Source organism: Papaver somniferum, chromosome 2, assembly GCF_003573695.1.
Source record: "Papaver somniferum cultivar HN1 chromosome 2, ASM357369v1, whole genome shotgun sequence".
Classification (NCBI taxonomy): Eukaryota; Viridiplantae; Streptophyta; class Magnoliopsida; order Ranunculales; family Papaveraceae; genus Papaver; species Papaver somniferum.
In genome coordinates, this window is record NC_039359.1 from 41278696 (window position 1) to 41291152 (window position 12457).

General features: G+C 36.8%; 3 protein-coding genes and 1 pseudogene across 3 annotated transcripts; 2 read left to right on the top strand and 2 right to left on the bottom strand.

Annotated features, from left to right (window-relative positions):
- Nucleotides 1-383: 383 nt before the first annotated feature.
- On the bottom strand, nucleotides 384-2344 carry LOC113347452 (fatty-acid-binding protein 1-like). Its single transcript, XM_026591111.1, has 4 exons — nucleotides 1942-2344; nucleotides 1544-1790; nucleotides 1360-1451; nucleotides 384-787 (listed from the first exon to the last, which is right to left on the bottom strand). The coding sequence occupies exons 1-4, from the start codon at nucleotides 2318-2320 to the stop codon at nucleotides 648-650; spliced, it is 858 nt and encodes a 285-aa protein (XP_026446896.1). The 5' UTR covers nucleotides 2321-2344; the 3' UTR covers nucleotides 384-647.
- Nucleotides 2345-2526: 182 nt separating this feature from the next.
- LOC113347453 (tRNA (guanine(37)-N1)-methyltransferase 2-like) lies at nucleotides 2527-7099 on the top strand. The gene is made up of 11 exons (XM_026591112.1): nucleotides 2527-2612; nucleotides 2807-2935; nucleotides 3064-3161; nucleotides 3261-3365; nucleotides 3569-3631; nucleotides 3785-3858; nucleotides 4428-4953; nucleotides 5032-5274; nucleotides 5492-5598; nucleotides 5748-5822; nucleotides 6626-7099. Exons 2-11 carry the CDS (start codon nucleotides 2838-2840, stop codon nucleotides 6710-6712), a joined length of 1476 nt encoding a protein of 491 aa, XP_026446897.1. The 5' UTR covers nucleotides 2527-2612; nucleotides 2807-2837; the 3' UTR covers nucleotides 6713-7099.
- A 1683-nt stretch (nucleotides 7100-8782) lies between these two features.
- Nucleotides 8783-10408, top strand: LOC113350876 (annotated as a pseudogene).
- Nucleotides 10409-10469: 61 nt separating this feature from the next.
- On the bottom strand, nucleotides 10470-11686 carry LOC113347454 (stress enhanced protein 2, chloroplastic-like). Its single transcript, XM_026591113.1, has 2 exons — nucleotides 11260-11686; nucleotides 10470-11001 (listed from the first exon to the last, which is right to left on the bottom strand). The coding sequence occupies exons 1-2, from the start codon at nucleotides 11590-11592 to the stop codon at nucleotides 10732-10734; spliced, it is 603 nt and encodes a 200-aa protein (XP_026446898.1). The 5' UTR covers nucleotides 11593-11686; the 3' UTR covers nucleotides 10470-10731.
- Between the last annotated feature and the right edge of the window lie 771 nt (nucleotides 11687-12457).

Genomic DNA, 12457 nt, shown 5'->3' on the forward strand with positions numbered 1-12457 from the left:
CAACAGTGTATCAAACTAAAAAGGGTTTTATACTTTGTTAATATGGGTGTAACAGTTATTTTAAAGTGTATTCCGTGTTTATATCCTTGTATTGTTTCTTGGCATGCCAACATAAAGATAACCATGTGTACGGATTCTAAAATATAATCACCTCATACAAGTGTTGCTCGATTAACTAGTTCTCGTTCGCAATTTTGTGAGTCGTCATTGTATATTAACTAGTCTTGCTAAAAATATACCTGTCTTCTAGAGCTGACCATAATGTTGATACAACATACCTGTTTTCTGGAGCTGATCATAATGAATTTAGAGCTAGAAAAGAGAGGATTCCTGACAAATTTCTTATTCAGAGCTTGATATTAATGAAAAGGAGATCTCAAATTTGTAGCAGAATAGAAAACCTTAAAAAAAGCTGTATGAAAGAAAAACTAAATTTAAATGCTCAGAAACTTTCCATCAGTTAAAGGGAAAACATGAAGGAGTGACCTGCGCACTGATGAATTGATCATCTCCACAGCATGGGGCTTCCTGACATTACACTTTTTATTGGAAACCTCAACATGTAAAGGAAATACAACTAGGAGGAGAATGTATTGTCATGACAAGTAAAACATACGACTCTCACTTATCCACCGCCGACTACAACATTACTCTTTAAGAAGAGCTGCCAGGTTTTGCTTAATATCTTCTTTGGCTTGTGTATCAAATGGGTCTTCACCAATATACAGATCAAAAATCGATCGACACAAGAGCTTGCTCTGGATGCTCCCAACCTCTTTCCCATCAACTATAGAAAACAAAAGTTTAGAAAACAAGTTTTAGAGAAGGCAATTGATATTGCTACAAATAAGTGAAGAGAACCAAATAAGTCCATTGATAGATAGTTTTAAACCGAGCGGTTCAAATTAGTGCAACCCTGACAAAACTGCCAAAACATAACTTTGATACTTGTTTTTTTATAAAGAGTACAATGATTCTTTGAGTAAATTTGGCTGTTAAAGAGAGATATTTGGGCATCAGAGGCAAAGGGAAGAGGCTGCTATGTAAAGTGGATCTGTGTGTTCTTAAGTTTATCTTCAGCGATATCAATTACATGACCAAGCACAAAGATGATATACTCGGCAGGTTTCAATGGTAAAACGAGATGCCGTGTTATAGATATTTCTTCATCTAGTTTAATTTTCAGAGTGATCATGCATTTCAAAATTTTGAGCAAATAAAACAACAAGTAAAATATTATGAATGCAAGGCACCATGCTGAAGTAAACAGCACATCAAACAAGTAAAGAAAGAGACAATACTGTACAAGTTAAGTGGTGCTTGAAATAGTTCATAGGATTGAGAAGGAAATCATATTACTTGTTGTACGGAGTACATGGCCTGGTTCTCTTGAAAGTTCAATTACTGATCCTCGCGGTAGCTTATACTCATCTTTAAACTGGGATGTGAAGCTGCAATAGAAAGACAATAACATTAAAGCCAAGTTAAAACCACACGAACACTTAGTGAAAGAGCATAAACTCGTTGAAATTGAGATAATTACCTCTGAAGCAATTCTGCATTATCTGCACCACCAAATTTCTTGAGTCTGTTTCCAACAGAGTCTTCAAAAGCATTCCGTACAGAACGAATACTTAATCTTCCATAAGCTATCTGAAGCCTAACAGTCATACATATATCCTTTTCCATGATATCCTCATTAAGTTTACTTTCTTTGAGTTCAGAAGCCGAAAACTCGCTATACTTGTCAGTTAACAATTTCTTTATCTCACCATCATCGGCATAAACACCTATGAAGGTAATCAGACACTTGATTTCAATACAAAGGATTCAGCAGATATACTAGTTTTAAACAACTTAAAAATTCATTTCTATATTGTGTACAGAAATTCACGACATAGACAGTGAAAATTTCCTACATTTAGAGAGTGGGTGATTTACCAAAAGCGTAGACATCAATATTCTTCAACCCAAAGAGAACTTTTCTTCGTAACCCAATTCCAAGGAGTCGTCTATTATCATTCAAAATGGCGGGAAATGGAAACCCAGTTTTGGAATCAGTTACAGTCTCAGCAGAAGTTAATGAAAGAGAACCCCACAATGGAGAAGGATTAGAAGAAGACAAGTGAGAGATGAAATCATCAAATGTTTTTTTTTTCTTATTAAGTGAAATGGCTGCACCCATTCCAATTCCAAAACCTAATGTCACTGCTGCAATTGAACCAGCAGCCATGGCTGCTCGAGAGAAAGACTCAAGGGGCTTTTTAGGGTTGTTTTTTGGGGGCTGAGAAAACGAGAAAGGGAAACGCAGAGAAACCATTTTTCTTTTTCTTTTGCTTCTCTTGTTTTTCTCTGGAGAAAGAAGATACAGTCTACTTCTTCTCAACTACAAGGAGTTAATGCTCCTGGCAGCCCCTGCCTGGATGCCGTAACGTGGGTGCTGCTAATCATTAACGTGGGTGCTGCTAATCATTAACGTGGGTGCTATTAAACCCAGTTTTGCCTTTGCTTAACTTCCCGCTGTGAAGCAGCAGTAGCCTTTCCGCTCCTTCTCTACTACTCTCTAAGCTTGATACCGGATTCACTAAGTTTACATCTACATAAGTAAAGAGGTATTTTTCTACAATCTGCTTCTTCTTACAATCGTTAACTCTAATTTTTGGTTCAATCTTAATATTAGGTTTACTGGAATTTGTTTTGATAAAATATTAGGTTTACTGGATAAGCAATTTAATATTTTCTGTGTTTTTAATCTAGGGTTATTAATCTTGTCTGTGTATAAGTGAATGGGTTGCTGCTATTGCAGGTATTAAACTATTACTGTGATTTTTCTTGCAATGGTGTTGGATGAAAGTAAGTTTAATGTACAACTTCAACTATTGGCACTTCGAATTCCTCGCGAGCACTGCAAGACCGCTACTCGCTTGCTAAATGGGTAATACTTCAAAAAAAAAAAATTCAATTGATTTCGTTTTTTCCCCAAAAACCTTCAGCTGCATTGATTTTCAAGTAAAGATTTACATTTAGTTGATGATTGTCGTTGTTTTGGATTTTGTTTGGAAGATATATGCTAGATAAGCCGCGTATTAAGCCAGTAGTAGAAGACCCATCTTGCGAAAAGAGCAGACTTTTGATATTGTCTGAACAGATTGAGAATCCTGGTAAGAAATTTTTAAATGCATTTGATTTCTGTTTGTGAAATTTCTGTGTTATATATAAGTCTGTTGATCTTAATAGGAATGTTTCTTGATTCGAAACAGACTTATCTGGCATTCCCGAAAAGGCTCTCAATGCATTGAAAAGCTTATGTAACATTGAAGTAGTACCCTACTCAGCAACACTTGGGTATTCCTATTGGGGTGCAGGTCAGTTTGAGTTCTCTTTCAAAATAATGCATGATTCTTTCTCTCTATAATGCCTTCCTACCATATATTCATTTTGGAAAAGAAGGTTGGAACTCTTATGATCTTAACATTAGTTGTAACTGACAATAATTTTAGTAGTTTACTGATTCGTTTACCCTATTCGTTTAATGTTTTTGAAAAGCCAAATTGTTTTGTGTTGCTAGATCATATTTTGAAGCAGATACTTCCTCCCGGAGCGGAGGTACCTTCATCTTTTGAGACAATAGTTAAGTACTCTCACGCGTTCTATTATTTATCTAATGCTTTTCTGAGCCTTTATTATGCCTCCCCCTTCATGTGCGCTGTGTTCTTTACGTGTCTGATACTTTAGGGCAGTCTTAGTCAATAAACTAATCTAACAAATTTTCTTGTTCATTCAGGTCATGTTGCTCATCTGAATATACCTGGTGATTTGCTTCCTTACAAGGATGTTATTGCTAAAGTTATCTATGATGTAAGTTTGAACCTGCTAGCTTTCATGTATCTTACTATGAAAAAGGAATCTCTCGCTTGTATATCTTATTACTTTTTAACTTATTGTTAGTATGAATCATGCAGTCACAAACGTTGAACCCTTAGAATTTGTTTTCCCATTGACATTCATTTCTATTTTGATTTTTTGTTACATAGTGATATATTCTGCAATTACCTCCTTCATATCATACCACTCATATAGCTGCCATTATGCTGGTGGTGGAACGACCCACTGGCTTTTCTGGCTTGGTCACATAGGAATTCTGCTTGAACTTGTTGTTTTGTCCCTCGTTTCGTCTGACCTAGTCATAGTCGGAAGGCTACCTGTTCAAATCCAACTTTTATTAGATCGTGGCAGCCCTAAACCTCGATAGCTGTTATCATGTTAGCAATAATACAACTTATGGCATCTCCCTGGGGAGAAAGGATGTTTGTCTTTTCTGAATTTAACTTACCCTTTTTAACTATTCTATTAACTGTTTATCCTTTTGACTAACCTTGTTATGGGAGTTCATCTACATGTTTTCTGAATCTTACGTATTTCATCAGAAAAATCAGCCAAAAATCAGAACTGTTGTTAATAAAGTAGGTAGCATTTCAAACGAGTTCCGTGTTCCAAAGTTTGAAGTATTAGCTGGCATAGCCGATATGGATACAGAAGTCAAGCAGTATGGAGCAACGTTCAAGCTTGATTACGGGCTGGTTTATTGGAATTCTAGGCTGGAACATGAGCACATTCGACTGGTTTCTCAGTTCAAGGCAGGAGAAGTCATTTGTGACATGTTTGCTGGTATTGGCCCTTTTGCCATTCCGTCTGCACAAAAAGGATGCGCAGTATTTGCAAACGACTTAAACCCGGATAGTGTTCGCTATTTGAAGATTAATGCAGAGGTCAACAAGGTTGATGATTATCTACGTGCATACAATATGGACGCAAGAGCGTTTCTTTCTGATATAATGGCAGCTCCAGCTACTGAGATAAAATCAGAAGTCGAGGTTTCTGTGCTTGAAACTGGTGATGCAGACAATGTAACCTCTAATGGGAAGGCAGCTTCTGAATATGGAGTGCCTCAAGGTAGTATGTTGAATTACACTATTGCTTTTTATAACAAGAACTGTGTTTAACATTCATATGCTCTGATGCACATGACAGGAAACATAGATAACAACTTCCAGAATCATGAAAGCATTGAAGGCTCTTGCACGAATGTAGAGGCTGTTGCTGCTGCGAAAAGACCCTCCGAAAGTGTGGACAATAGTGAAGCTAGTGCACCCAGTGGGAGAAAGCATGGTAAAAACAAGAGATTGAGAAGTTCTATATTGTGTAATACAAAGACATGGGAGCATGTTGACCACGTGATTATGAATCTCCCTGCTTCTGCATTACAATTTCTGGGTAAGCCGATGTTCTAGCTTATGGTTTTCGGTAGTTTTAGTTTGCCACTTTCGTGGACAAAGTATGTGGTCTATGAAACATTATTAGTGATGATACCTAGCGGAGTAATGGTTCACTTTTTTGTAGTCAAATTTGATACTTCATAACTGATTTATTTGAAGTTCCTTTTTGAACCTTTGATACTTACCTTACGACGTCTTATTTAATATTCTGGCAGATGCTTTTAAGGGTCTTATCCGGAAGAAATATTGGAAGGGACCATTTCCTTTGATTCACTGTTATTGCTTCATACGCTCAATTGAAACACAAGAATCAATAATTTCTGTGAGTTACCTCTTGTGATAAGATCGTTTGAGCATACAATCTATGGTGTGAATATTGGAACAAGAAGAAAGATTTCCAGCTTCACTGATAGAATTGCTGTAGTTTAACTTTAATGTACTCTTAACCTATTTATTTCATCTTTCTTTCAGGAAGCAGAGTCTTATTTGGGTGCTAAGATACAAAACTATACATTTCATAGAGTTAGGGATGTTGCTCCTAATAAGGTACAAACTTGTCAGTGGGTGCTTTAACCTGTATTTTTTTGTTTTATTTTGTTGACTTATCACCTATTCAGCATTGACCATCTAAATGTTGTTAATTGATACCCGTAATTGCTAAAACACCCATACCTGATTAAATGTGTTTTTTTCACCCTGTTCTTCTTTCTATTTGTTGTAGATAAGGTTCACATCTTAAAAATTACTTATAGCGAGGCATTCAACAAATGTTACACATTGAATTCTGGGTTTGTTAGAGTTACCTCGGGTGTAATGACCTAGGATAACCTTTTCTTAAAACCTAGGTGTTACACATTGAATTCTGGTTTTGTTAGAGTTACCTAGGGTATAATAGCCTAGGATACCTTTTCGTAAAACCTAGGTGTGAAAGAAAAATGTAGGAGTGCCAGTGCGACTAGTGAATTAAATGCAATGTTTATTTTTAGCCATATACTCCCTCCGTCCCAAAAAGATGACCTAGTCATTTTTAAATTTTGTCCCATTAATAGTTGACTTTATATCATTTGATAGTCATGTTTATATTTGTTACTTAGGTGTTTTAAAATGCTTTTCAATGATATAAAATTTACGAATATCCATGGTATAGTTTTAGAGATAAATCATTTCTAAATTGTATTACTAAGTCAATTAATTTGGGACGGAGGTAGTATTTATTTTGACAAATAGTCATCTAGTGTTTTGAATGTTTCTTGATTCTAAGCTCAAGGGGTTGAGGAGAACAAATTAAACTACTGTCTATGTCTTAACTATAAATTTTTGAAGTAATTAAGATTTGTTATTCGTTGCAGGCTATGTTCTGCTTAAGTTTTCGTCTGCCAGAAGAAACATGTTTTGTTGATGAACTCAAGCCTGGCGGTGCGGATGCATCTGTGTAGTTGAGTCGACACACAGAAGTAACCTTTGCATGAGTCATACATTTGTATCAGCATTCAGGTAGGGGGTGTGATTACACCCATATCATAGCAATGTAGAGAGATGGAGGAAATCAAACTAAAATTGCTGAGCCGAGTATACAAGTGAACAGAGTTTTGTCAAGTGTTAGTATGAGCTTTAAGATATTGTTTAATGACTTTCCCCTTTCAGCTTTTTTATACTCATGGTCATGTGGTCAACACAAAAAGTAGTAATATGTAAACTGCACAATCTAGACATAGTCATGTGATGGGGTTAGAATCTGTGTCAGGGTTTGGCCTGACTGTAACACTTTCTGTTTAACAATCATATTTGAACGAAGTTTTTTGAAAAGCTACTTTATAGTCCAATTTTTTCTTAATGAAAGAATGATTCTTTTGGACAAGTTCTTTCATCATTAAACCATTGCTAAGAAAAACGTAAACTGTTTTGTTTTAAATTAATCAATTTTTTAGCCTTTTTCTAAATTTTCCAAAACATATGAAATGGTGCAATCTAAAGAAAGGTCTTACCAACAAAAAGTCTAGACTAGAGTAAGAAAAAATTGTTCCAAGTTGAAGCTCAGGAGCTTGACTGTTAGTAAAAGTAACCTGTTATAGGGGCGGCATGGTTTATTAGAGGGGCGGCATTCTAATAGGACAAAAAAGGTCATTACATGATCATTCAAGGTGTCCCTTATAAAAAAAATACTGGAAATGACAAATTAATCCTCATAATTGATAACCTAATTTAACGATGATAATCAAGTTTAGTATTAATGATTAATTTCACTTATATTAACTCAAAATCAAAACCAAAATCAGATTTTTAGAGTTAAAAAAAAAAAAAGTTTAGAGGAGAAGGTCAATCTCAATCAATTGAAGAAATTAACCAACAAAATGAAGAACCAGGACCTGAAAATGATCGGGTATACTTCTAAATTAGTCCCAACTAGCTTTTTGTTGCTCAAAGTTATCTAAAATACGTAAAAAATTCATTTTTTTTACATTTTCAGAGCTAATTACGGTTGGAATTTTGCTCATAACCAACCGTAAATCGAAGTTACGGTTCGTAAAAGATGAACTACCAACCGTAACTGGTTAAATTTGAAGAAAACTCAATCGTAAAACCAATTACGGTTGGTAACTAAATGCTCGATACCAACCGTAACTCAGTTACGGTTGGTAACCAAATGCACGATACCAACCGTAACTCAGTTACGGTTGGTAACCAAATGCTCGATACTAACCGTAACTGAGTTACGGTTCGTAAACTAAAATGGTTATCAACCGTAACTAAAGAAAATTCTCAGATATAAGAACATACGGTTGGTAATTGAACTATTACCAACCATAACAACATCAAAATATCCAGTTACGATTCGTAATTGAGTTAAAATCAACCGTAACTCACATAAACCCAGAAATTTCAATTTCAATTTTCGTCTAAAACCCTAATTTTTGATAGAAATTAAACTTAAATCGAACAAAATAAACCAAATCGTAACTGGGTTTTCAAAACATACCTCATATAAGTCGTTACACTACACTTGATTAATTTTCGAATCGTCGATTAATCGAAGATGATGAAGTTTTGAGTTTTAATGGAGGTTACGGTTGATGGGAGGAGGAGAAGAGAAGAAGAAAGAAAACAAATTTTCAATTTAGCTTTGATTTAGGTTAAAAAAATGGGGAGGGTAATCTAGTTAATTTACACCCTTTATAGGACATCCCCTAACCAACTAGAGGGACATTACTATCACACTGCCGCCCCTCTAATAAACCATGCCACCCCTATAACATGTTACTAGTAAAAGTAGTACATCTATCCTACCAAAGTTACCGAATTAGACACTGGCCTGACTGAGAGTACCTGGTCCTGAACATCTGTTACAAGGTCAGAAAGACTGACAAGATTTCCAAGCAAAAAATGTATGACCAGAATAAGAATAAGCTGCTAGAACAGACTTAAAAGTTGAAACAATGAAAAATCCATTCAAATCAGACTTGAAACACAAAAACAAAGAAAAAAAAACTAAGAAGTAAAACAGGAAAATGGGAAGTTCAAGAAGAGATATGATGAATAAAAATGTGTTGCTGATTTTGTTTTTATGGTTTATGAGTACCATGGTTATGAATGTAACAAGTATTGGAGTGAACTGGGGTACAATGGCAACTCATCAATTACCACCAGAAACGGTAGTTGAAATGCTTATAGATAATGGTTTCAAGAAAGTTAAACTATTTGAAGCTGAAGAAAAAATTATGAGAGCTTTAGTTGGTAAAGATTTAGAAGTTATGGTCGCAATTCCTAATCATATGTTGGATCTTATTAGTAGAAATTCTAAAGCCGCTGCTGCTTGGGTTGAAAAGAATGTCACCATTTATAGCTTTGAAGGTGGTGTCAATATCAAGTAATCTACCTCTCTCTCTTTTCCTCTGCTTGGATATTTACATTTCTCTTTTTAAATCCTTTGTGGGGGTGTTATTGTTTACATCTGAATGAGAAATTTAAGATAGTTTCATGATACTGCTTGTTTTTGTTGCAGGTATGTTGCAGTAAGAAATGAGCCATTTCTTGCAACCTACAACGACACCTTCTTGGATGTAACCATGCCAGCATTGCAGAATATCCAGCAAGCGCTCTATGATGCTGGTTTGGTTTTCGAATCAAAGCCACGGTTCCTTTCAACGCTGATATCTACAATTCACCAAACTCCGCTCCAGTTCCTTCGGCCGGAGATTTTAGACCAGATATATGTAACCTTACAACCCAAATTATCCAATTTCTCTATGACAATGAAGCACCTTTCACTGTTAACATATACCCGTTCCTTAGTCTCTACAGCGACGAGCACTTTCCGATGGACTACGCCTTCTTTGATGCAACAAGCGAGCCTCTGCGGGACGGGCATGTTAACTACACAAATGTGTTCGATGCAAATCTTGATACTCTTATATGGGCGTTGAAAAAAGCTGGTTATCCTGATATGCCTGTAATAATAGGTGAAGTTGGATGGCCAACTGATGGTCACAAGCATGCAAATGTTGCTAATGCAAAGCGATTCAACCAGGGATTGCTTAAACATATTTTGAGCGGCAGAGGATCTCCAGTCAGAAAAGGCAAGATCGACGCTTATCTCTTTAGTCTAATCGATGAAAGTGCGAAAAAGTATTGCACCAGGTACTTTCGAGAGACACTGGGGGATGTTTGAGTTTGACGGAAAGGCGAAATACCAGTTAGATTTATCAGGAAGGAACTCAGACAAAAAGGAATTGGTCGGAGCGAAAAATGTTAAATACTTGGCGAAAGCTTGGTGTGTTTTCAATGATGACTTCTTAGTTACTGATTTTATTGATTTGCGCGAAAGTGTTGATTACGCTTGTGAACACTCTGATTGCACAGCTCTTGGTTATGGGTCTACTTGTAACCGCTTGGATGTTCGCGGGAACGTTTCATATGCATTCAATATGTATTATCAGGTGGGAAATCAGAAGCATTCAGATTGTGATTTTGCAGGGGCAGCAATAGTTACAGATGAAGATCCATCTGCTGGGACTTGTAGATTTCCGATTATGATAGCTTATGGGTCTTCAGTTTCATTGAAGAGAGGTTTTCCTGACACACTCTTACAGCTGGTACTAGTATTTTTAATTCAAGGGGTTTTGCGTGTAATATAAATTGTAATGGAAAATTGCATGCTTGATCGATTGTTGCACAACCAGGTCTAACTCAGTCCAGTTTAGATTTTCTTGAAATTACACAAATCTTTCATTATCATATCCTTGAGAACATCTTACAAAAAGGAGACCTACCAGCGGCATCCGTTACTGCCCTGTATGAAACATGACACACTTCTTCCATGGTATCCAAACATGACATATACTCGCTAATCTATACACTACTTAATTTCTTTCTTGAAGTACTAATCTTTACATTGTATCACAAATATAATCCTTAGTAATTAATATTATCTAGTTAATCCGGTAATGGATGGATGTTTCTAAAGATCGTCCACCCAATCGCTAAGTTCACTTTCGAAAAACAGTCCTTCGATTAGATTATCGATGAAAAGATCAATGAATGAGTTACACTTGACATTGAAAACTCGATTCACCTTGGTTCGGGCACTTGATAGATATGCAAAAGCAGCAGAAAATACTACGGCAGCCAAACAAGCCCCGGCTGTTTCTGTGATCTCCTGTAAGTCCATCTTTTGGAATAGCGAGTTCCCCGTGATAGATTCCACTGCCAATGTTGTAGCAAAAACAACCTACAGCAAAATCAAAACTAAGCAAATTAAATCTTATTTATAGAGGATTGAAAAGTCGTATCAGATGATAATTGAAAGGTGAAAGTAAAAGAAAACATTCTAAAACATGACCAGATCCTAGTCAAAACCCGAGCCATGCATATTTCAGACCTTGAGTCAGACGAATAAAATACCGATTTTTCCGGATTTCGGCAATTAACGGTAATATACGTGTTTTAAATGTTGAACGATAAACAGCAGTTGAAGATGAAAAATTACCATCGAGACACGACCAAAGATCATTTCAATATCCCGACTCTTTCTCGAACTCTCGATATACTCCGATAAACTTGGGAAAAACGGTGACCCTCCATCGTATTCATCAATTTCAGCGTAATCACCGTTATCAACGACCACTCTACGCGGTTGTGTTGCTGTTCTGACCAGTCCAGCTCGTTCTGAACCATATGACCTTAGAGTACAAACTCTTGGCTGTAGCAAAACCTTCACATCATCATTCGACGATAAATTAGCCGATTTCAGCTTCTGAATCGCTAGTTTCTCTGGTTTCAACTCACAGAATATCGCCCTGCAGGTAACTGTAGTAGCCATTCGGGCAAATAAAGAGGGTGGAAATTCGAAAAGAAAGAAAGAAAGGTTTCTGACGGAATCCTGAGAGATTTAGTGAGTTTTAAGAATGAATATTCAGTGTCACTTAAGATTCCACGTCTTCTCTATATAGTCATTCATATGTGGTACGAAATGTGGGAACCACCTATTAAGTGGCACTAGATTTCATCGTTAACGTTGTTTTCTATCTTTGGGTAAGTTTGTCAGCCAACTAAAAGTCACTAGCGTAAGATTAAGGAACCTACGGAATATCGTGTGAAAATGAAATTAAGGGCCGATGTCATCGATCTTGTGTACACATATATCTCACTATCGGACACGTGTATACAGAAAGGTACGTGGAAAGCATGCAAGCCAAAACATCAAAACATGATGCGTCACGAAGCACCAAATAAACCCCTAGGAGTTGCTTTATCTCATCCCCAGAAGAGGGGCTAAGATCAACGGTGGAGAGAAAGTTAGCTGACACGGACTGACAGGGGCAGAAGACACTTGTCTGACACGAGCAGACCCCTCAACTACCCGCATTAAACACTCTGAGCAGTGCACGTGTCGACCAACCTGTGGAACGAGCGAAGATGCCTCCGCGGGATCGAGGGGGAAACGCAGACCTCCGCGTGATGGATGCAAGGACACGAGAAGATAAGGTTCCAACGGTCTTCAGAGATGGGTCCCACGTTCCAACCTTATAAATACCCAATCTCCACAAAGAGGAAAGGGGATCGAAAAAACATCAGGAGAGAAGGAGAGAGAGAGAGAGAGAGAATAGTAAGGGTAAGTTAATCCCTTAGTGGAGAGAAACATGTAAACCCAAAGTCATTCAACTATTCGTGTAACCGTGAATAAT

Coding starts and splice junctions, on each gene's coding strand:
- LOC113347454 (XM_026591113.1), bottom strand. CDS start 11,592: ATGGCTACTACAGTTACCTGCAGGGCGATATTCTGTGAGTTGAAACCA. Junction 11,002..11,259: donor TCTTTGGTCGTGTCTCGATG/GTAATTTTTCAT, acceptor ATTTTGCTGTAG/GTTGTTTTTGCTACAACATT.
- LOC113347453 (XM_026591112.1), top strand. CDS start 2,838: ATGGTGTTGGATGAAAGTAAGTTTAATGTACAACTTCAACTATTGGCA. Junction 3,859..4,427: donor TTGCTAAAGTTATCTATGAT/GTAAGTTTGAAC, acceptor GTATTTCATCAG/AAAAATCAGCCAAAAATCAG. Junction 4,954..5,031: donor TGAATATGGAGTGCCTCAAG/GTAGTATGTTGA, acceptor TGCACATGACAG/GAAACATAGATAACAACTTC.
- LOC113347452 (XM_026591111.1), bottom strand. CDS start 2,320: ATGGTTTCTCTGCGTTTCCCTTTCTCGTTTTCTCAGCCCCCAAAAAAC. Junction 1,791..1,941: donor TATTGATGTCTACGCTTTTG/GTAAATCACCCA, acceptor TTACCTTCATAG/GTGTTTATGCCGATGATGGT. Junction 1,452..1,543: donor AATGCAGAATTGCTTCAGAG/GTAATTATCTCA, acceptor TTTCTATTGCAG/CTTCACATCCCAGTTTAAAG.